Here is a 24,274-nt window from a genome sequence, read left to right on the forward strand (position 1 = left end):
GACAACATATAATTGGGCCTTGTTTTTTAATCCACTCTATCTCTGTCTTTTAATTGTATATTTAGATCATTAAAATTTAAAGTAATTATTGCCATCATTGCATTAATATCTACCATATTTGCTAATGTTTTCCACTCATTGTCCTGGTTCTTGATTCCTGTTTTAGTCTTTAAGTCTTTTTCTGCCTTTTGTGGTTTATTTGAACTTTTTATATGATTCTATTTTCTCTCCTTTCTTAGCACCGTAACTCTACTTTTTTCTACTTATTTTAGTTGTTCATAGAGTTTGCAATATACATTTACAACTAATTCAAGTCTATTTTCCAAGTAACACTGTATCATTTCATTTGTAGTGCAAGCACCTTTCAATAACAAAATATTTCTAATTACTTCCTCCTGTGCTTCACATCATTGCTGTCACTCATTTCACTTACACATAAGCTGTAACTATCAATACACATAATACATTACAGCTATTATGACTTTGAACAAACTATTATCTATTAGATCAAATATGAAAAATAAGATAGATATCAAATATGAAAAATAAGTTTTTATTTTACCTTCACTTATACTTTCCCTAGTGCCCTTCCTTCCTTTAATTAGATCTGAGTTTCTGATGTATAGTATTTTTCTTCTCTATGAGAAACTTTCTTTAGCATTTCATTCAAGACAGATTTACTGGCAACAATTTTTTTAAATTTTTGTTTGTCTAAGTTTTTATTTCTCCTTCATTTTAAACCTTAATTTCATAAGATACAGAATTCTAGGTTGGTGTATTATTCTCTCAACACTAAGTATTTCAATCTGCTCTCTTCTTCCTTGTATGGTCTCTAAGAAGTGGGATATAATTTTTATCATTGCTGGTCTATAAGTAAGGTATTATTTTACTTTGGCTTATTTTAAGATTTTTTATTTTTCTTTAATTTTATGCAATAATTGATTATAGTTTGCATGGAGGAGCCAGTTACCAAAGTAATCTATTGTGCCCGAGGTAGCCTCTGGTCCCCCAGTTGGGGCATACCAATGCCCCAAGCTTTGGAGGGGCCTGGTAGTTCCCAGGGGTTGCCTGGACCCTGCACTCCCTGATGAGGTGGAGGGAGGAGCAAAAAATAATAGATCATAGCTGGGGTGTGAGCCTTGGTGTGGAGCTTTGCTGAGCCTCTATGGGACTCAGAGGTTGCATATTGGCCGCTAGGGAGAGCTGCGGATATGGAGTTCAGGGCTATCTCTCCAAGCTTGGAGTGTGACTCCTGAAAGAAGGGGCCTAATCATGTGACTGGTGAAGACCCTAGCAAGGCTTTTTCCCTTCCTGTACACAAGCCTGGGCACTTTCCCCTCTGATCAATCCACCTGTGTTCCCTCTCTGCCCAAGACCGGTTCTTCAGCTGCCCCACAGTTCATTTGCCTGACCCACTGGAATGCATCTCTATGTGACATTGGTGGATAGGGGATCTCCAATTGTGCACCCCTTTTCTGCCACTAGACCCCAAGGGAAGGCAGATGGGCCTCTCTATCCCCAGGTATCTCTGTCAGGGATATGTCCCCACCAGGGGAATACTGGCGGCTCAAGAAGCTCTTAGATCAAGCTGCACTACAGAAGTGAGTGGTGGGTGGGGCAGCTGCTCTGATTCAGCCTGCCACGCCCAAGGCATTCAGTTGCCATGTGAACCAGTACTTATGCAAATTCAGTATCAGTGCGGCAGCCTACTAGCAAAGTGTGGTTTTCCAGTTTTCCCACTGGCTGAGGTGGGAACTCCTGGTGTGTGTGTGTGTGTATGTGTGTGGTGGTGGGGGGGCACTGGGTCCCGCCCTTCTCTCTGAGCCGCCATCGGTGAGGCTACACTCTCTGAGGCTGGATTGGCTGGGAATGTGCCCCCATTGCAGGGAGCCAAGTCTCTCAGTGCAAAGCACTTTGGCAGTTGCTATGGGAAGGGTGTGGCCACATGGCTACTAGTGGGCTAGAGCCAAAATTTCTTTCTGGGGTGCCAAGAGTGGATAAGTTGCAGAGGAGGTGTCATCCAGATGCAGGGATGCTAGCTCTCTGGTCCCTCCTGGCACTCCTCCACAGGTTGAGAGCCCTGTGTTTCCTTGCTGGCCTGAGGCACCCTGAGGCACCCAGGTGGGGAGGGGAAAGACCACTTCCCCTCCCCTGGGATTCAGAACTCCCTGGAATTCGTTCACACTGCAGATTTCTCTTTTCTATCCTCTTCTCTCTCAACTACACAGTTCCTCCTGCTGGCGTCCCTGGACTCCACTGGTGTCTGTCCCTGTGGTCCACTTCCAAGCAGCAATCACTCTATGCTCTCCTCAGTCCAACGCTCAACTCTTCTGTCAGGATATTACAACAAGCTGTTTCTCTAGTTGTCCATCTTGGCTCTATTTCTAATTTTATGCAGTTTTAAAATGATATAACTAGGTGTAGTTTGTTTTCTTTGGGGAATTTTTTCTGCTTGGTGTTCTTTTAGCTTTCTGGATTTGTGGTTTGTTGTATAATGTTAATTGGGGGAATTCTTGGTCATTTTTCCTTCAAATATGTCTTCTACTTTTCTCTTTCTTCTCCTTCTGATATTCCCATTACCTGTATGTTACACCTTTTGTAGTTGTCCCACAGTTATTAGACAGTCTGGATTTTCTGTTCTATTTTTAAAATTTTTGTTTTGTCTTTTTTTCTTTGCTTTTCAGTTTTGGAAGTTTAAATTGACATGACCTCAAACTCAGAGATTCTTTTCTCAGCCATGGCCAGCCTACTAATGAGTCCATCAAAGACATTCTTTATTTCTGTTACAGTGTGTTTGATGTCTAGTATTTCTTTTTTATTCTTTTTTGGAATTTTCATCTCTCTGCTGACATCTATTTTTGCATGTTGCCTAGTTTTTTCCAGTTGATCTCTGAGCATATTAACTAGAGTTGTTTTAAATTTCCAGTCTCATAATTCCAATGTTCTTACCATATCTGTATCTGATTCTAGTGTTTGTTCTGTTTCTTTAAACTGTGTTTTTCGCCTTGTAGTATGTTTTGTGATTTATTGTTTAAACTTAGACATGATATACTGGGCAAAAGGAACTTCAATAAATAGGCTTTATTAATGTGGTAGTAAGGAGTGGGGAAAGAGGAAGTGTTCTATGGTCCTTTTTTTAGGTCTCAGTCTTTCGGTGAACCTGTGTATCTGGGTGGTGAACTTCACCAGTGCTTCTCATCCTTCCTCCCCTCCCCTCTTAGTAGAATAAGGTGGCTAGAGGGGCTGGAGTTGCATATTCCTCTTCTCCCGGGTTATTTAGTCTTTGATAAAACTTCAGCAGGTTAGGCTCTCATAAAATAGTTTTTCTTGAGGGCAGACTTTGTCAATAAGAACAGAATGCTCTGTTGTGTTTCAAAATAGCTATCCTCCCCAGCCCTCTGCCAAAAACAAGAGAGGATATTTCTCAACTATTCCCTGTAAGAACTTGGTAGAGATCTTAGAAGTAAAACACACAAAAGTGTGGTGCCCTTCTAGTGTATTTAACTCTCAGACTTGTGCACATTGAGCCTCCAGCAATTCATAGAGTTTAGGTTTTTCTATCCTTTCACTGGTTCCTAAGGAAGTTTCTACTCTAGAGTTTCTTCTTTATTAAGCGTGATTCTCTGTGTCCACCAGTCTCTCCAATTTTTGGAGCAGCAGTGTGCTCTGTGATTTCACTTCTCTAATGGATCTAAGACCCTGTCGATTTTTCAGTTTGTTCAGCTCTTTAACTTGTTAAGATAGAGCAATGACTTCCAAACTCCAAACACATGAGACTGGAAACTGGAAGCCTCTGAAAGTAATTTTTATTTATTCACATGCAATGCTCTTTGTGATACTGATGTTTCTAGTTTTTCCAAACTTTTACCATCTTAAAGAATATGGCAAAAAATTGCCTGTGTTTTGAAAAGTTTTGCAGAAGGAACAGGATAACTAGCATTGCTGACATAACTAAGCCAATTCATATTTTCTGAATGCTTAAATATGTCAGGCATTTCTCTAGGTATTTTGACATATATTATCTTATGTAATTCCCATGTACACTATTCATTTTTACATGGGAGGGAAATAGGTTGAGAGGAGTTAAGAGACTTGATAAATTTATGCTATTGCTGGATGATATTTGGGTTTGAACTTGGTCTTTATGACTTATGTTATTTCCAATTGAAAATCATGCTTCTAATCTGAATACTTTTTTCTCCATTTCCTAAAATAGCCACAGTTGTCATTGATCTTTCAGAGGAAAAGAGATTATCTTCAGAAGCTTAAATTTACAGAGAAAGAGAGAAGATTCTTTATAATTCTTACCTTTTATCATGGTTATTAGGATGAAGAATTATAATGGCTACTGAAAACAAATGGCAAAAATTAAAAGTTATTTCTCTAAAATTATGATATCAATGGCCTGTGCACCTTGAGAGACAGCTACTAATATTCTACATTTGTTAACCCCAGTTAATCTAGCTATTCTGCCTCTTTTTATTATTTTTAATCACTAAAGGATTAGTTACTGTATTTTTGTTTTTTAATTGATACTGCTCTCTGCTCTGTAAATCTACTGTGCATTTTCATGATCACAGACTGAAGTAGTTTTATTCTGAGGCGGTTAATAAGAATTCAGAAGCAAAGTGGGCAAGAGGATGTGATCTTCAAACTTTTAGAAATCATATACCAGTTTTTAATTAAAATAAAATAATATAAATTATTATATTAATAGTATAGGAAAATTTTTAACAGATATACCTATTAAAAAGGCAGATATATAAATACAGGTTGATATTTTGGCAGCCAGATTTCATTTTAACTAGTCCAGACCAAAATATAAGTCATTTTGAAACTAATGGAGTGTAAAATTAGAATTTAAATTCAAACCACTCTAAGTAAATCTACAAAATGATAATAGTTGAAAGAGACTGTTACTATTAGTTTTATTTTGGTGTTAATATTATTCCCATAGAATTTTACAAGCATTGAATTTCATTGTTCTAAAGCAAAAGATTCAGGTAGACATCATAATTCTGCCATGATAATATTCATCACACTTTGTTGAAATTTCTGTGAGCTCTGAACACCCTTGCTCAGGATACTTTGTTTAAGAAATATTCTTTTGACATTTGGGACCAAATGGTAAAGTACCGAGATACTTGAAGTAGGAATACCTTTCTAGTCCTAGAATTTCTCCTTGGCTTTAACTGAAGTATGCCTTCTAGCATATTTGATTCCATATTTGATGATACATGAACAACTTCAAGTTGCCCTTCTTCATAGTAAAACTAAACAAATGTGCAGGTCCAATAGAAAGAAATGAGTTTTGACATGAGGCAAATCTGGATTCATATATCAACTTTTTGTATCTGTTTTGTCACTTCAAAATAGCAGGCATGGTAACTATCTCATTGGAATGGTACCAGGATTAAATAAGATCCTGTAACTAAATATCTCCAAGCATGGTTTTTGGCATATAGTAGACATTTGATAAATGTTTGTTGTTTAAACAAATAAATGATAAATTTATATAAAAATTAACACAGCCATCTTGCTCTTAGCAAAGAGAAGATGCAGAGTGAAGAGTTAAATAGCAATACTAAAACATAAAACAAAATAGTAGTTTGAGAAGGACAATAATAGACACACTGACTAAAAAATAGAAGTGTCTAAAACACTCATTGCCAAGTTCATAGGACAGGAAGCTTACTATTTCAATATGGAGTACAAGAATTCTTTGAGAAAGAACTAGTCAGAGAGGGCAGAGATTCTGCCTATATCCCCAATTTTAGTCCAATTTTTGACACACTGATGCTCCACAAACCTTTGAATGAACACTTAGAATTTAGAAAACAACCGTGCATTGCCATAAAAAGAGCTACTATATATGTATTTGTGATTTTTGAAAAAAATCTTATAAATTATTTTGACAGATAGTTATGAGGTCAATTCTAAGAATGTACCTCTTGTCCATAGAGTAATGTTACAAGCTATCTCATTCACATATTTAAATGTGACTTACAGAAATCTTCAGACCGAGGAAGCCACAAGAATGTGTTACTCAGCTCTCCCTTTAAGAGATAACCTGTTGCAGGGAAGGCTCCACACAACAGTCACACTGACTTCACACTCTGCCCAGGCTTCTCAGCAAACGACCAGAGTCAGGCCATTTCTGCTCAAAGCAGGATTCCTCTGAGAGGCAGTCTTGAGGATCCCTACTGGCCTGGCTGAGACTTTCTCAGAGCTACACTACAGTCAAAGGCTCTTTCTACCCAACCCTCCTTCCCCTTCTCTGTTTGCAGGTGTCAGACCTGCATCTGGTAGAAGGTCTGATGTTTTTCCACCTACTGTTGTTGCCACTCCCCTTTATTCTTCGCGGGTGTTACTCCAATGAATGTCTTGCCCTTTTAAATCTGTCTTGATGTCTGTTTCCCAGGGGTTCTGAATTGACCACAGATAGAATGCTAAATAAATATGTTTCTATAGAATTAATTATTACATAGCAGTAATTAATGTTATGTTTTTAAAATTTTCCATATATACCCTTTTATATCAATAGAGTTTACATTGTTACTAAATTTAAGGTGTTTTTTCCAAGATCACACACTTAAAGCATTCTGCAGTGAAATGAACTGCTTTTCCATAGTCCCCTAAAATGACCCCAGATGCCCATGAGAACTGTCACATCTTGATTTTTTCCAGGCCTTTTCCATTTATTTCACTAACTCATGTTTAGTGGTTATAAAGTAGGTGATCAAGGCACTGAGAACACAGTGGGAGACAAAACAGTCCTGTTTCCCATTCTTATGGGAGGAGACAGACATTAAATAATCATAGCCACAGAAAGCAACTATGACAGGTTTATAAATGAAAAAGGAAAAGAAAAGGATTGAGCAAATAAGATTGAGAAGTAGGAGGAAAAACCCAGGAAATTATGATGTCATGGAAGTCAAGAGAAAACTCTAAGTACTCTGAACTCAATCGTGTTGAATACTCTCCTGAGAATATTCAACACAAGCAAGATAAAGACTTTAAAATGTCCTTTGATACAACAGCATGGTAGTTGTTGGTGACCTTACCAAATGTGTATTGGTGGACAGAGGGATTAGCGACCTATTTGATATGAGTGGGGAGTTAATATGAGATGAGGAAGTGGAGACAGGGTATGCAGAAAACTCTTCTGTGATTTGGCTATGAAGGAGAGAGGTAAGAAGGAATGACATATGAGCATTGAAGGACTTTGCAAGATACAAGATAGCATGTTGGTGGCTTATGGCAAGGAATCATTCAAAAGCAACAGACTAAAGAGATAGTAAAGAGAGGCTACCTGTTTTGTTTTGTTTTTTTCCCATCAGAATCTCTCCTCTTGCTTTTCATCCCAAAACAAATTTCAAATGTCCATATCTCTGTTGAGAATCCCAAAATCTCAGAAATTATTGACATAAAGACATGTCTCTCCATCTGCAGAGTGTGTGAAGTCTGATAGACTTTTCATTTTGTTGAAGAGGTGAGCAGGCATTTGAACAAGGCAGAAACTGCCCCCAGATAAAATGAAATTGGACATATTTTTAACAGAACACAAGCTCAAATAATTTAGTAATAATTAGTGTCTAAAAGTTTATGCCATTCAACTGATTATTTTAAATTCTACAAATACAGAAAACATTAAGAAAGAATCCCTGGGAAGCTTGGAATTTGAGACTAGATCGTGTCCCTCTACTGATTTTAAGATTTCAAATGGTTGTAGCCATTATTGATAATAATGTGCATTTTGCTCTTAAAATTAAAGCTTTGTGTTTTTCAATTCATTATTAATGCCTGGAAACTTGAATAATCTCTGAGGAGTTCAACATTTGCAGTGTGGTGAGCACCAACTGGGGAAAACACACTTATTTTGTCTCCTTACTTGTTAAACAGTTTTCAACTCAATGAGAATTTTGAAGATGATATAAGAAGACTATGAATTCAAGAATATGAATTATTTTTATTGAGCCAAAATGGATAGGTGTTACTTTTTTTCAGACTTATTTTCTCATTTTGTTTCAGACCATTGGTTTTTTATTAAAATACAAATGTGGATATTACTAATTGTCATCCAGCAATGAGAAAACTAACCAATACTACGGACACTTTGAACTCTAATATACCATGCTGTGTTGAATCCCATCCATAGTAGGCCTCGAAGACTTGGTCTCAGTTTTGCACATGTGCTTTATGAGTTAGGAGGTTTTGTATTGATAGAATTTTAGAAATTTAAACCAGGAAGGGACTTTAGGAATCCTTTATTTTATGGCTCTCAATCTCAAAGTGGGCTTAAAATGCTATGTAAAATTTTGTTTATATGTGCATATCTTCATATTTTCATGGCTTTCATTAGATTCTTATAGTTCCTGACATTAATAAAGCATCTAAACCTACGTTTTACAGAATAAAAAATCAATGCCTTGAGAATCAAGGCCTTTCTCCAAATCATACAAAGATTTAGTGGAGTGATTTATATTATTATGACATAAATTCTGCTCTTAAGCCCATAAAATCAAACCAGACATATTTAGACTTTCTTTATTACTCAAGTCATTTATCAGTTTCAATTTGTCTGCTGCATGCTCTACTGGACTATTTAGGTACTTTGGCAAAGCTTTAATGTTTTCATGAGAAAAATTTAAAGTTAGAGGAGATAGGCATCTTTGCATTTACTGGGAAAAATAAACAAAGGCTGTTAAACTAGTTTGTCAAATTAGATACTGAGAAGATGTATTCACATTTTGCATTGCACTGATCCCATGCTAACATGATCAGTTCAAACCTGAGAATAAATGGAATGTGTCCACTATTTTTGTTTTTTCTATTTCAAAAGTGGAGTGAATAGACATTCTGATAGAGTCCAGCTGCTATTCTCATTGACTTAATGAATTTCTTAATGCATCCCATTGTGCCTCAGTATCAAAGAAACATATGGCACATGTAACTTTTAAGTATGAATTAATTGAGTTTTTATTGTGTTGTTTACACCTATGATTTTATAGTTTCTTTAACAAATTATCTTATATATATACATATGTAGACAAATATAATATGCCAATTGTGCCCTTTTAATGCATATATGAATAGCTTTATTTTCTTAGATACTACCAATAACTTCATGTTATAGAGTAACATAAAAACACCCTAATTCTAACACAATTGTAAATATTGAAGACTTTTTGGTAAAGTACTAAGAATATTTAAAAAAGGGTACATCAGAAAGGTTTAAGGTCAGTAACTTTATTAGGCACAATGTCATGAAATAATTGCATAAATGGCCTAAAAAATTAAACATGGGCATTGTTATAAAAATAAGAGATGTCTTAAGTGGCCAATAAAAGACGTCTTAAGAGGGAAATGCAATCAATTAGAGATTCAGAAAAAATGGAGAAGAGAAACATCAATAAATAGATCGGCTTTTTAATTTTTCTTCTGGTAATGATTTTTTCTGAACACCATTTGATAATGAATTTCAAGTTATATGTCTTCACATAAACCTTACTACACTGTTATAAATGACTAATTATGGTAAAGCTTACCATGAGAATTAAGTCATTCCCTGGGGCCACCTGAAAGAGTCCAATGTTAACTGTATTATGGCACTGGGTTTTGATGTGCAGCTATTATTTTTCCAAGCTTTGACTTTGAAGACATTGATCAAAAACTACCACCTTCTACCATGCACAATAACCCTGTCAGAGGCTTGACAACACCTCATAACAACCACCTTATGCTCACAAAGAAATGAATTTCAAAACCAAAAGATGTGAATGGCAAGGAGCCAGGGAGGAACTGATTTAGCAAACGTACCTCTTATTTAGAATCCTTGTTGTGAATGGAAGCCATTTTTTACTCACACAGCTTTTTAATTGGGACACTTCTAATAAAAGCTTCGGAAGACAGACTCTGCCATGGCAAAAGACAGAAGACAAAAAGGCAGAAATGTGTAACATCTTTCAAAGTCAGTTTCATCATATTTTATAACAAAAATGAGCAAAAATTATTGTTTTAGCTCCTATAGCAATTCCTCCTGAAGAAATAAGGATTTGAGGATATATGACGAATTGATTTACATAACTTGCATATGTTTAATCAATAAAATATAGTAGGACGTAACACATTAAAATACATCTTTTGCTTTAAGTTAACCAATTTGGTTTCCAAAATGGGCATTTATGAACTTCTCTTTTGCAAATTTTTATTTTATGAAAGACTTTAACTATTTTTCTAATGCTGATCGGCAGGGTCTCACAACAGTTACCTTGAGAGGGAAAAGTTACCTTTGAACTCAGTATTAGGTTTTGAAAGGAGTGAAATGTATCTAATCTGGCTTTCTTTACTCTTGAGAGTAAAAGGAAAACATGTTTCAAATTTCTAGTTGTATAAATACCAGCACAAAGTATTGATTTCTCTTTTACTATAATATTATTTACATGGAGTATGGGGAAGAAAGAGAAAAACGGAAAAAGAACTCTATGTTTACTAAGAGAAGATATGCAAAATATAGAGTTTTGAATTTCTCTCTCTTTTTCCTTTTTTTAAAACTTCATACATTCTTTTAAAAATGGGACTGTTGTTAACTGAAAGAATAGATGCATTTTTAAGGTTGCTAATGAGTCAGCCAGTAAGTGCCTTTTCTGAGTAACTCTGTCATAAACAACACTACCTAACTGGTTTCTTTGTCAATCTGTATTACAGTGGGAGCTCGTCTGATTTCTGGGGAGAAGCATGAGTTTAGTAAGGAGTCTGAATGTTAGACTACCTTGAGGACTTATTCTCTTTGAAAATCTGTTTTCTCATTTGTAAAATCAGGATAATATAATTGGTTTCAATAAGGTGACTGTCAGGATTAAGTGACACAATATATCTAAAGCCCCAAAGAGAGTGCATGATGTATAATAAGCAGCTCTTAAAAGTTAGCTATAATAATTAGAGGGATATCCATCATACATAGAAGATCTTTTAAGATGGTAACATTTTATGAGAGAAGTTTATTGATTAGTAGCTATTTTTTATTCTTTTTGATTAATTCACTTAGGAAGCAATTTTTAAGTAAACTTCTTACTAAAATACTTCAATGTTTAATATGTGCTATTCATTCTGTTACAACCTTTAACAGTCAAATAAAGGCTTTTAACATACATTCAGATTGAAACTATGCTGCTGTCTGTTTGTTTAAGGACTGAATTCTGAGGAAATGTTTTTGCATATATTAATTTATGAAGGTGGATTCTATTCAGTGTAAGACAAATCTCAAAGCTTACTTCAATGCCTAGGCATGAATTTACTTTAAATATCCTACAAGTTAAAAAACAAAACAAGCATTTCATAAGTTTTGAGCCATTTACACAGTAGACTTAGATCCATTAGAGTAAACTAAACACAGCTTTTGAACATGTGGATATGCAATTAAGCACAATGGCACCAAGGTTTCTTGTTATAATCTTTAGGTCAATAACACTGCTTTATAAAGAATTGTTTAAATCAGCAAGTTCACAATGGTCTGTGTAATTTGCTCAAAGAAAGATCTGGGTATGTTTCAATGATTGGACCTTTTGCCATGCTTTACTTCAATTTCTCCCAATCATACTTGACCAGAGATTTGCAAAATGGTATTATCCTCCTATGAATTGATACCTTATATAACTATTTTCTTTGTGGGATTTTGGGTTATCACTGTTATTTCAGAAAGCAGTACCAATTTCCTGGTAGGGAAACCACTGCCATTTATGATAAAAAGAAAGAATACATGGGATAATGATGGAATGAACTGCATATTAGAATTATAATTCATACCACTCTGTCAGTAAAAAATTGATAACATAAATCAAAATCTTTAAAAATATTTACACCTTTAATTCAGTACTTGTATGCATAGGGATTTATCCTAAAGAGATACTTTGAAATATAGAAAGTGTTTTGTGCACATCTATTCATCACCTTCTTATTTAAAACAGAGAGAAAATAAAACAATATAAATATCTAAAACAAGCAGAATTAAGATATGACTAAATAATGAAAAATTAGATAGCTATCAAAGTTGATGTTTGAAAAAAACCTGTTAAAAATGGGAAACATTTATGTTGTAAAATTAGGTTAATGTATTATATATAATGCTACTTTTATATGCAGAAAAACCATAGAAGTAAATACACTAACATGTTAATCCATCATATTCATAAGCAACTTTATGTGCTTAGATCTAAACATTCTGAAAAAATACTGGAATACAATCATTGGCATGAAAACTGTAACTGTAAAGTTTCATAGGACTTTTCCTTTAAGAAAAAAATTGTCCTAAAATATCTTATTTAACTTTAAATAAAACAAAGTAAATGATAATCCATATTTAAAAAGAAATCATACTCCAGCTCATATAAAATCAAAGGAGGAAAAATAAGAAAAAATTAATTTTTAGTGCACTAGAAATTACTTCTCAAACATTTCGGAACATAAAGAAAAAATAGTGATATTAATGTCTATTCAGTCAACTTATAAGTAAGTACTGTGACATCCATTCTTATTTTCAAAGGTATAGGGAGCATTTACTATATACTATATATTTATAAAAGGATATAGAAAGAAAGGGTACATGTGCATTTCCTATATTTGTTAGTTGCTTAGGATTCCAGGTAAGCATCTTTAATTTGTGTCAAAAGAGCTTGTAAAGCAACAAAACACATTCTACTCTATTTTACAATTTGTATCTCCTTGATAGTCAGAGAAAAATGCCTATGGTCTCCGTCTAATTTCTAGTCATCCCAGAGCAAGGCATCAGAGATAATGTCCTCCAAGGAAGTCCTATTTCCTAAGGGCCAAAATGCTATGGTTAGTTGCAGTTTTGGTGTAATGAATACTCTCTTCCCAGTCTCATGGTATCCTAGGAGACTGTGTTTACTGGTAGGAATTGGTTCTTCAGGAGTGACACTTCTGGGCCTATTATGTATATCACCAAACATGGCCATCCTTCCTACAACAGCACCCCAGGAGAGGATATATCCCAGAGGAGGCCTATTTCTTCCCAGACCTATGGTGTCTAGCCATCTGATGAGCCACAGTCCAAGGGCTAAAATTTATTTCATCAAGCAAACTATGGCTTCCTCATCTTGATGATGTTCAATTGCATCTTGAAGAACTTCAGGAAAAGAGAAATGTAGTTCAAAATTCCTCCAGAACTGACAAACCGTAACATTAGCATATGCATTCTGGCTCTGGAAAGTCTGGCATTAAATGGACCTTATAAGGTGTGCTTTCATATATTCTGAAGCCATGGAGTGAACTGTACATGTTTATGTTTGACACAATAGGCAATATAGAGCCATTCCTTCTAAATCCTCAGTCCTCTTGCAAAAATCTTCCACCAAACTAAGCATATACACTTTATTTTTCCTTTATCAACAGGTTAGCTGTGGATATTCTACCATCTTTCTTCTTTCCAAGTCTTCTTTCTGTCAATTGCCTTCTAGGCTCAATTTCCTGTGAAATTCTGCTTTTCACATTCAGTTATATCTAGAGGTAGGCCTTCTTTGTATCTAGGCCCGTTTTCATTTTCCCAAGGTTGTCTATAACTTGCTTTAAAATATTCCCCAAATCTAAGAAGTATTTGGCAAGTGACCTGGGAGTTGAACAACAGTTAAGTGAAGAAATATCAGAACACTATTTCTTTACTTTTAATTGTAGGTTGTGGAGATAGAGCTAATATTAGAAGTCTGGGCAAAACAGCATGAAAACTTTATAGACAAACTATAGGCAGAGAGAGAAAATAGAAGTCAGGGTGTTTTGTCTTCAATGAGGCCCTTACCTAGGAAAGAATGAACCTGTGACAAGAAAAAATGTAGTTGAGACAATTTCTCCCAGGAGAACCAGGATATTTCTAGTTTATTGGAAGTTCAGGTAGCTATAATGACAGATGCTTTGACTGAGGCTATAGAGGGGTAGCAAGGAGGTTCTTTAGAGGACAAGAACATTAATGAAAAATAACTTCAGACTAGATTTGACAAATGAAATGATCCACAGACTTAGAAATTTCCTTGAAGATAACTTAATGTTTTCACTTGCCAATGGGGAAAGCGAAGCTGAGAATAAATGACTTGCCTAAGATCTAATAGCTAGTGAGCATCAGAGGCACGCCTATGTAGCAGGTGCTCGAATAACTCATTTCGTTTAATATTGTTTCCTTTTAAAGTTGATGAGAAAAAAATAGATCCCTGGCCTAGGCTAACTTGTGTGGAGTTTTCATGTTTTCTTCATGTCTGCGTGGGTTTTCTCTGGGTATTGCAGTTTCCTTCCACATCCCAAAGATGTGCACATCAGGTGAACTGGCATGTCTAAATGCTCTCCGTCTGAATGAGTGTGGATATGTGTGTGTGAGTACACCCTGCAATGAACTGGTGTCCTGTACAGAACTGGTTTCTGCCTGGTGCTCTGAGCTTCCAGGGCCTATCTGGCCACCTGAGACCCTGAACTAGAATAATTGGCTAAATAATGATCTTGTCCTTATTAATCTTTCTTAAATGTATGTATAGCTCACATTTAAAGTTTTAATATTAGAAGTATTTGTGATTTTTATTTAAAAGTTTGGTAATGTTTTTGTGACTAGAAATATACTATAGGAACTTACCTCTTGTTTATATCAATTAGCCTATGATAAAATTGGTTTCATTATACATTGTTTTGCTTAAAGTCCAAGAACCTATTGATGATGGTAAGTGAGGACTTACTGTATTTACAAATGTAGATTCACCCTTCCACTCTTCTATGCCGAACGGGTGGTATGGTGGGCCAACAAAAATATGGCAGTTGACTCCAAGAATCTGGGTGGACAAGAGGTTAGAGTAGAAATGAATAATATATATATATATATATATATTTAAAAAGCAGTACGCAGATGTTTTTGAACTTGGGAAGAATTATATTTATTAGCCTCCTTTCCTTCCTTCTGATACACCTCTACATTTCCCATTTATCAAATGAGTCTTTTTTTCTTTATTTAGAACAAATTTGGAAATGATACATTTGTGATACTTGCACGCAGACTAATTAAAAATATGTTTCTTCTTTCGCATTACCTTTTCATTTGATGAAACGATTGCTACTGCTAAATTGCAGCTGTTAACATCTTCTCAGTGACTTATAGGAATAGTCACAGTATTCAATTGTTATTATATGGAGTAAAAGGAAAAAAAAAGTATACATATTTTGAGAAAAAGAGAGTACAAAAAGGACTATTATTAGAAGAGATGAGATTCGGGCTTTCCACTGTATTTGAGAAGAAGATATACAGGTGTTAAAAATCATTGCTAAAATCATTACCACAATTAACTGATACATTCATCATCCCCAAATATTGTCTTCTGATCCTTTGTAATCTTTGCTGCCCATCTTTCCCTGTCCCTCCACAACTTGTTCCACGGGACCACTGATAGGCTTTCTATTGCCATTGATTTCTAGGGTTTTATTTCAGAAAAACTTGTTTTAATTATTTTAATTCAATTCCATTATACTCAGAAAACATGACTTCGTATCACTTGAATCCTTAAGCCTTGTTTTTATGGCCCAGAGCCCCAGAATAAGGTTGAGTGGTAAATGTTCCATATACACTTGAAAAAGATAAGCATTCTGTAGTTGTTGGGTTGAATGATCTATAGTTCAGTGGGTCAATCTAGCTGACAGTGTGGTTCAGATCTTTCTTGTCTTTACTCGTTTTCTGTCTATACTATCAATTATTAAGAGAAGAAGTTGACATTTGACTATAATTGTAGTTGTGTCTATTTCTCTTTACAGTTCTGTTTTTGCTTCTTGCATTTTGAAGCACTGTTATTAGCTGCATAAGTATTTAGGTTTGTTATGTCATCTAAAGGCGTTGATGTCCTATTATTATGAAGTGAATATTATCCCTGGTAATATTCTTTCCTTTGACATCTACATTGTCTTGTTGTACTATATCGCTACTCCAGTGTTAGGGTAGATAAAATTATTTTTTCATTTTATTTTATCTTGTTCATTGTGCTGTTTATTTGAACCTTTCTATTTTATTTCCAGGGCAATAATCTTTCCTCCTCAAAGCACTGTCACTATTTAGGCCAATAAAACAAAATTTAAATTGGGATATTAACTATGGAAATAGTTGCATTTATTATACCAATCTAACTTTAGTTTACCAACAATTTTGGATACCTATTTTACCTTTTTCTATATTAAGGTAGGAAAGTTTTTCTAAAATAAAATAAAATTCTAATTTAGCATTTGAAATAGGATTCCTAAATATTTATTTTACATTTTTATTACTAAAAACAATAAACATTTTATTTAAATACATTTACTTAAAAATATTTTCACTTCCTTGGATGGAAACCAATATTACTTGCCATAATTGTAAGAGTACTTTAAAAATCAAATAAAAACAGAAAAATACTGCTAAATTCTAGGTAAACACTTTACTTGCTGGGCCTCTTTGTTGTTATTATTGTTGGAAAGCATAATTAACAGATCTTAGAAAAATTTTAAAAATATACTTGCACCAAGATGAACATTTATTTCTCTTTGAGTAACTAGAAGATCTTTAAAAAGAACAGAAGAGGGGATTGCTTTTCTACTAGGTAATTCATTGTACTTTAATGATCATGTAGAACTAAAAACTCATCTGTTATATGATGAATTTGAGTTCCAGTTACAAAGTCACTAGATTTTAGGCAGGAGTGACTTGAGCAAAGATAAAGAGGTGAGAAAGTTTGGGTTAGAATCCACAGAGGTTAGAAGTTCCTAAGGTGGTAGTTCTAAACCTTGGTTGTACGTAGTCATCACTTTGAGAGTTTAAGACTCAGACCAAATGAATTAGAATATATACCTAGATTGGAGTATCTATATTTTTAAAAGTCCTCTGGGTTGTTCCAATACTTGGGAAAGGTAGAAAGCCTCTATGATAGGATGTCTGTATGGGAATTTGATGGTGGTGGTGATGGTGTAGATGGCCAGGCAGGAGAAAGTCCCGATAAAGTAGCAATGTCTGCTCTGAAAGTGAATAGGTGGAGTGGTAAAAATACCACTAGCCATCTTTGGGCTAGAATATGAATTGCTTGTCAAGGCAGTTGGATATTATCTTGAAGAGCTGACAGAGTGCTGACTCACTTTTCCATGAAGAATAAATTCCATGAATTTTCTGTTTCAGATGCTCTTTTGGTTTAAAAGCCTTATGATCTTTTCTTACAATTAGGGGCATTAAATACATATTTCTAGAACATATTTTATGACAGCATATTTAAAGAATGATCTAAACCTGAGGTCTCCAACCCCCGGACCACATACTGGTACTGGTCTGCAGCCTGTTAGGGACTGGGCGCAGACCTCCGCTGCCCACCACTCCCCATCTCCCTCCCTGCCCTGCCACCCGTGGAAAAATTATCTTCCATGAAACTAGTAAGGGAGGGGATGCACAGCAGGAGGTGAGCTGCAGGCAAGTGAGTGAAGGTTCATCTGTATTTACAGCTGCTCCCCATCGCTTGCATTACCACCTGAGCTCCGCCTTCCCGCCCCCAACCCCTCCATGCCTGGAAAAATTGTCTTCCATGACACCAGTCCCTGGTACCAAAAAGGTTGGGGATCGCTGATCTAAACGACCGTTCCCAATACTTCACAATAGACATGTGAAGTATTCTGGAAACAGCTTTAACACAATTGCTGCCTATAAGTAGTTCCAGAGAAGATACTCACAACGACTTCTTCAAGCAGCACCATTTCAAAATATAATACACACAATCCAAATTTGTATGTATAAAGAGAATGCACGAGAGAAAAATCTGACTGTGACTCAATGATTTATCCCTTAATAATTTATCCATTGTTTTGTTGCATTCCTAAAACCCATTTAAAATAAGGCATCTTTCCTGTGGGTAACAAATTTGTAGCCTGCCATACTGTGGTGATGAAGACTTCATGTGGGAAACCAAAGGACAGGGAGAGCTCAACATGTAAATCTTCAAACTTGCTTAGGAGAAGCATAGAACTGGGGAAAGGAGAACTTCAAATCTTGCTTCATTTAAGAGGGGCCGTAAGAGAGAGAGGCTTCGACGACTATTTCATAAAGTTATAGTTGAGGAAGTCATGAGGAAGCAAATGGGAGAAAAGGGCATCTTTGGGGGGAGAGATGCATCTTTGCAGCCCCTCAGGACGGTGTCTGGCGTCTCCCACCGCCCTCCTCCCCGAAGGCCCCCACTCTCCGCCCCCGGCCCTCCGTCGGCTTCAGCGCTTGGCCGAGACACTGGGTGGGCGGGGTGGCCTCTCCCGCCGCGCCTTCTGGGGCTCAGAAGCCGCGCAGAGCTTAGGGGCATTAACGTAGCGCTTCGGGACTCTAAGAGGCTCACCGGGCAGCTGCGGCTTTTAGCGTCTCCTGTTCGCGGTCGTCCCAACTCTGGGCGGGAAGGGTGTAAAACTTTTGTCGGTGTGTGGGTGGGGGGCGCAGCGGGACCACAGCCCGCCCTCACCGCCCCCCTACCCCTCCGCAGACCCGCAGGGTTAGCTGAGGACAGCGCACTTTCTAGTTGCTACCCCTCGCCAGAAACTTCTCGGGAATGGAGCAGTCACCGAGTGTCAGCAGGGACCGCAGCGGTAGCGGCCGACCCCACCTGGCCCCCGGGCTGTTGGCTGCAGCCCCTGCGGCCCCGTCCCCGGCGTTGCCGGTACCTTCGGGGATGTCCATTCCTCCAGCGTTCCTGCGGCCGCCCAGCCTCTTTCTGAGAGCGGCAGCCGCCGCCGCTGCCGCTGCCGCAACGTCCGGCGGCGGAGGCTGCCCGCCGGCTCCCGGGCTGGACAGGGGCGTGGGCGCGGTGGGCTGCGGCTACCCGCGGACGCCCAAGTGTGCCCGCTGTCGCAACCACGGCGTGGTGTCGGCGCTCAAGGGCCACAAGCGCTTCTGCCGCTGGCGGGACTGCGCGTGTGCGAAGTGCACGCTGATCGCCGAGCGCCAGCGCGTCATGGCCGCCCAGGTGGCGCTGCGCAGGCAGCAGGCGCAGGAGGAGAGCGAAGCCCGGGGGCTGCAGAGGCTCCTGTGTCCTGGACCCCCTGGGCCCGGGGCTCCAGCCTCCGGAGGCTGCGGCAGAACTGAAAATCCCCAGGCCACCGGCGGCACTGCGACGGTGGCTGCGCTGGGACGGTGTGCGTTGCGTCAAGCTTGTGGTCTGGCGACCCCCGCTTTCGAGGTTTTCCCGCAAGAGTATCCTGGGGCAAAACAAGGTGAGTTGATCCTTCATTTTGCTCTTTGCACAAGAAAATGGTTGTTCTGAAGAGAAACATTTTGAAACAAGCAGCCGCACCCTCGAGGCGGGCGGGAAAAGTTTTTTTTTTTTTTTTTTTTTAATTTATTTTTATTTTTAAAGAAGCACTTATTTAAGTTCTGGGAGACTGTTCTGTAACATGGACGCTAATGAGGGTGTCAGAGACCCATCACCTTCACTTTGGAAGGGCTCAGTGTTCCCTTAGGGGATAGGATAAGATAACGTAAAAGTAAAGCATGGGTGATCACAAATGAGCATCTCGCCTGAAGCATGGAGTTATTTGCACGCAAGTTGATTTAACTTTGTGTGTGTAGAACTTCAAACGGGCATGAGCGAGAAACTTAGTGAAGGTGCTCTGTTTTGAGCTCTGTGCTGTTTTCAGCTCTAAAACCAGAGTTAATCTGATCTTGCCTAGAAACTCACTGACGGTTGGGGATGCAGCTCTTTACCTTTGGGGCAAACCTTTGGCGCCAGCTACAAGTTAGGGAAGAGAGTGAAGTCTACCAAAGCATATTTCCCCCTCCAACTTTCCCTATAAATCTTTTTGTAAAATTTATTTTGTAATACCATTGATGAGAATTTCAGAGTTCAATATTGGATATTTCTTTTCCAAGGAGTTTTAGTTTTTCTCTTAATTATTGACTGCAAAGCAATTGGCTATGTAAAAAACTATCTCAAATTAACTTTTCCTATCAATGTAAATCCTACTGTATTTTAGTGAATTTCATAGTCTTCCTCAGGGCCTTCTAGCAGTGAAAATGTCATTTCAATATTTTTGTATAAGTCCAAGCCAGGTTGTACTAGGTGAAATTATATGACAATGATACAGTAAATTATTAATTACTATAGAAACATTCCTTGAATTGTGAAAATTGCAGCTTAACACTACAGATGTACTTTTCAAAAAAGACTATTCTTTGTATTGAAATGAAGTACATATAATTTTGTGCTTGCCTATGCCAACTTTTTGCACACGTTCTAGTTTATTTAAGTAGATGAAATAGACTTTAAAAGTTTCTCATGAAAGATCGAGGAGTGCTGAAGAGTAAAGTTTTAAGTAAAACTGCTATAAAAGGGAAGTAAAACTTAGAATTCCTTAAACTACACCAATAATAAAATCTGACTGACAGCTCCCTGCAAAACATTGATTTTTGTGGGTTTTTTTGTTACTAAAGTGTTCTGTTTTATAGGGCTAATTATTTTATTTTATTTTATTTATCTCAGATAACGCTCTATAAAAAGCAAACCAATTTTTGAAAGGCTACTTCAGTGGCTTTCTAAATTGACTGCCTCCTTTTACACAATAGCAATGAACTGTAGTAAGATAGTCTGTTTACTCATTCATTAGACAAAGACTAACAGTGATTCAGAAGTGCATAAGATATTCCTACATAAAATGACCTTATATTCAAAATAAGACAGACTACACGTATCCAAAAACTACAATACAAGGCATAATATACAATGATAAATGCAATAGAAGAAGTAAAACAAGCTATCGAAGTAGAGAGGACAGAGAGGATATAAATGGTATATCACAGTATTTTAAAGACACCTTATTTTCTGATACCTTATGCAATTGGTATTTCACTACATGTGTTGTACTGTGGGTGCAATATAACAAGAAATTATTCTATGTATAAATTGCTATAGAGATGAAATTTCCATACTTTACATGTCCAGGGGGCATTCTTAGTGAATCATATTTTTAAGTAAAATGTAATGGAAGACCAGTGGCAATCTATCTCCACTTGGCACATTTCATTAGGAAAGTTTTATTGTATTGTTTAAAGTTGAAAATACTATAGAGTCTATAATTTTACAGTAGCAGCATCCTTTCTTTCAACATATACTTGATATAGTGACATTTTGACCCTCAAAGTGCTAAATTGTACATACATTAATTTTAAAATAAACTATAGATATGTCTTTAGAAGTTAGGACTGGTTCTTAAGAAAACCGGAGGGAACATGAGAGTACTGCAAATCATGGTGAAAATCACTGCTTTAGGCAGTATTTGTCCAAAAAAAGTTGGACAGAATACCCCCACTTAACAATTTACCCTTACCTCTAGATATATAAAATATATCTATACGGTAAGAGGAAATGTAAACCAAAGTAAAAGTTATTTAGTGAATATGTGCCTTGTTTTTATTTTCCTGGTGTTAGCCTGGCAAAAGAATATTAAAATATTTTTGTTTCATTAATATGCTCAATGTGTTGGGATAGTAAAACCAGATCTTCATGTAAAAATATTTTTAGAAAATGCCCTTAATATTGGAGGACGGGTATGATTTGAAGCAAATGCCTAATAGGTCCATACAGATTGTAATAGTGGCGTTTATAATTTTCTTTCAGAAACAATTTTGTTTTAAAATCTTTTCTTGATATTTCTTAGGGGCTGTAAAAGAAAGTGCATCCTTCGTGAAGGATTATGAAAAAATACCAAGTCTATATAAATATAATCTCTCACATAAAAAAAATTATGCAAACTCTAGTATGATTTGAGATCGATACAGCAGTAGTCATTACTGGTTTAAATTTGAAATGAAATTAACAATTTTGGTCTTTTGTAACATTATTCAGGTAACTTAATTGAAACTTGATATGTGAGCATAAAAAACCAATTGTTGAAATTTGGCATTAGCAATTAAATAGAATATTCATTTCAGACTAAGATTATTCTTTTTTTAGATTATCTAAACCTAACCATTTTATTGAGTTCTTTTTAATAGTGTCATTGTGAAAAAATATCACTTAGATAACAAAAACTTGGGTGACATTTAGGAAGATCCCAAACTGCCAACATAGGGCAAACAGTGTGCCATATTGGTGTTTCTTAATGTTAACACATTTGGGTAACAATTGACTCTCATCTTCTAATTCCTAAATGCAACTGCATTTGTATATTGTATATCTTTGTGATTCTGAAATGATATAAGATATAGCATTTTCCCACTATTCTAGTACCTGCATTTCTGAATTATCTTTTAAATTTGAGTTATTCATTAAAATGTCTTAGAGAGTATAAATATTACTATTATATTATGAGTGAAAGAACTATTTTATCCAGCATTATTTTCACATGAGTAGTACCATGTTCTAGGAAATTTTCCCTATATTTGATTCTTTTTTTCCCCTCTCTTCTCCAGGACAAAAAGAGAGGATATGTGAGTCATGCCAGAGTGGACAAGAAGAACTGATCTCCAAATCCCATCAACCTTCCCTGGGATCATCTCCTAGGTCCAATGGTGTCATTGGGAAACAAAGCATCAAGTCATCTATTTCAGAATATTCAAAGAAGCAGGATAGCATCCTATCTCCTTACCCTGGGGAGCAATCAGGAGGTGAAGAGAGTCCCAGGTCCTTATCATCCTCTGATCTGGAATCAGGAAATGAAAGTGAGTGTGGCAAAGACTTTACTGCTACCAGAACCAGCCTTCCCACAGTGTCCTCAAGACCAAGAGATCCTCTAGATATCCTTACTAAGATTTTTCCAAGTTACAGGCGCAGCCGGCTAGAAGGCATTCTACAGTTCTGCAAAGGGGATGTGGTCCAAGCCATTGAACAGATTTTAAATGGGAAAGAACACAAGCCAGATACCAGGAATCTGGCAAACTCAGGGGAACTGGAAAATACAGCCTTTCAGAGAGCTTCAAATTTTAGTTTAGCTGGAATTAGTTTTGGAACTCTAGGTAGTAAATCAGCTTTCTCTCCTCTTCAGACCACTTCTGCTTCTTATGGAGGTGATTCAAGTCTCTACAGCTTAAATCCTAGACTAGGTATCAGTCCATTACGGCTGGCATATTCTTCTCCAAGAAGAGGGCTATCTGGTTTTATGTCACCCTACCTAACGCCTGGGTTGGTACCTGCCTTGCCTTTTCGGCCAGCTTTGGACTATGCCTTCTCAGGGATGATTAGGGATTCTTCCTACCTTCCTAGTAAAGATGCAGTAACTGGTGGTAGACTGTATTCCAGACTGAATCAGGACAATCTGTAATATATCTGCCCATTTTCCCTTTCTGGAGTATTTCTGTAAGCATGCAACACACACACACACACACACACACACACACGCATACACACATCTATTAATGTACTTCAATATGTATGTAAGTGGATTACCAGGACTTGAAAATGCTATTTTTTTAGAAGCAATATAATAGACTTTAGATCTCAAGATCCTTCTTTAGCAATTATTAAGTGAAAGAAGCATTTGAACATTGTATAATACGTGCCTTGAATAAAGCTACTTCAGGAAATATTTTTACTTGAATGAATTTTTTTCTCTAACTTACCATTTTAAAAATTCCTATTTTGAAAGTATACTTGTTTTTATTTTATTGAAAAGTGGGGTTTATTGTTATAAAATATATCTGTGAGCGTAAAGCAAAATGAACCAAAAGTAAGAATTGAAAAATTTAGGTAATTCTAGGTATTACTATTTTAAAACTTTTTCTTCCATTTTGTTCCTTGTTCACAGAAAAGTTAATTCAAATTTTATTTAAAGATACGTGATGAGTAATAAGTGAGACTTTTGAGAATTTTTAAGTTTTTATTTTTTATGAATGTCTTATTTTTCATTCTTACCTGCCATTTTTGAAAACAAGTGTCATTAAATAACATTTCTCTTTAAAGATAATGTGATTTACACAAAGGCCTGGAAAGTAAATCTTAGGAAATGAAACTTCGCCCTCTTCTGGTTACTATCACTAATTGCAACTCAGTTCGGCAGAGTACATGAATTAGAAATGCAATGTTTCCTAATAGTATAAGCTAACCGTTTTTTGAAATAATCACTTTGGATCATGCTACATTAAAATTTTCATGTTGCAAAGTGCACATATACTGTAGATGAAAATTTTAATCTTTAAGTGTGCTTTCCCCTGTACCTGGGGAAATATCCCTATCCATATATGTTTGGGACAGGAATATGGCAGCCATTCTCAAAGGTAAAAATAATTGTATTCAGAAAACTAAAATAGCTGCTCACATAA

At 36.5% G+C, this 24,274-nt stretch overlaps 1 protein-coding gene across 1 annotated transcript; it reads left to right on the plus strand.

Annotated features, from left to right (window-relative positions):
• Positions 1-18,575: 18,575 nt before the first annotated feature.
• On the plus strand, positions 18,576-23,277 carry DMRTA1 (DMRT like family A1). Its single transcript, XM_069472124.1, has 2 exons — positions 18,576-19,236; positions 22,430-23,277. The coding sequence occupies exons 1-2, from the start codon at positions 18,576-18,578 to the stop codon at positions 23,275-23,277; spliced, it is 1,509 nt and encodes a 502-aa protein (XP_069328225.1).
• The last annotated feature ends 997 nt before the right edge of the window (positions 23,278-24,274 follow it).

Source organism: Eulemur rufifrons, chromosome 7 (genome assembly GCF_041146395.1).
Source record: "Eulemur rufifrons isolate Redbay chromosome 7, OSU_ERuf_1, whole genome shotgun sequence".
Lineage (NCBI taxonomy): Eukaryota > Metazoa > Chordata > Mammalia > Primates > Lemuridae > Eulemur > Eulemur rufifrons.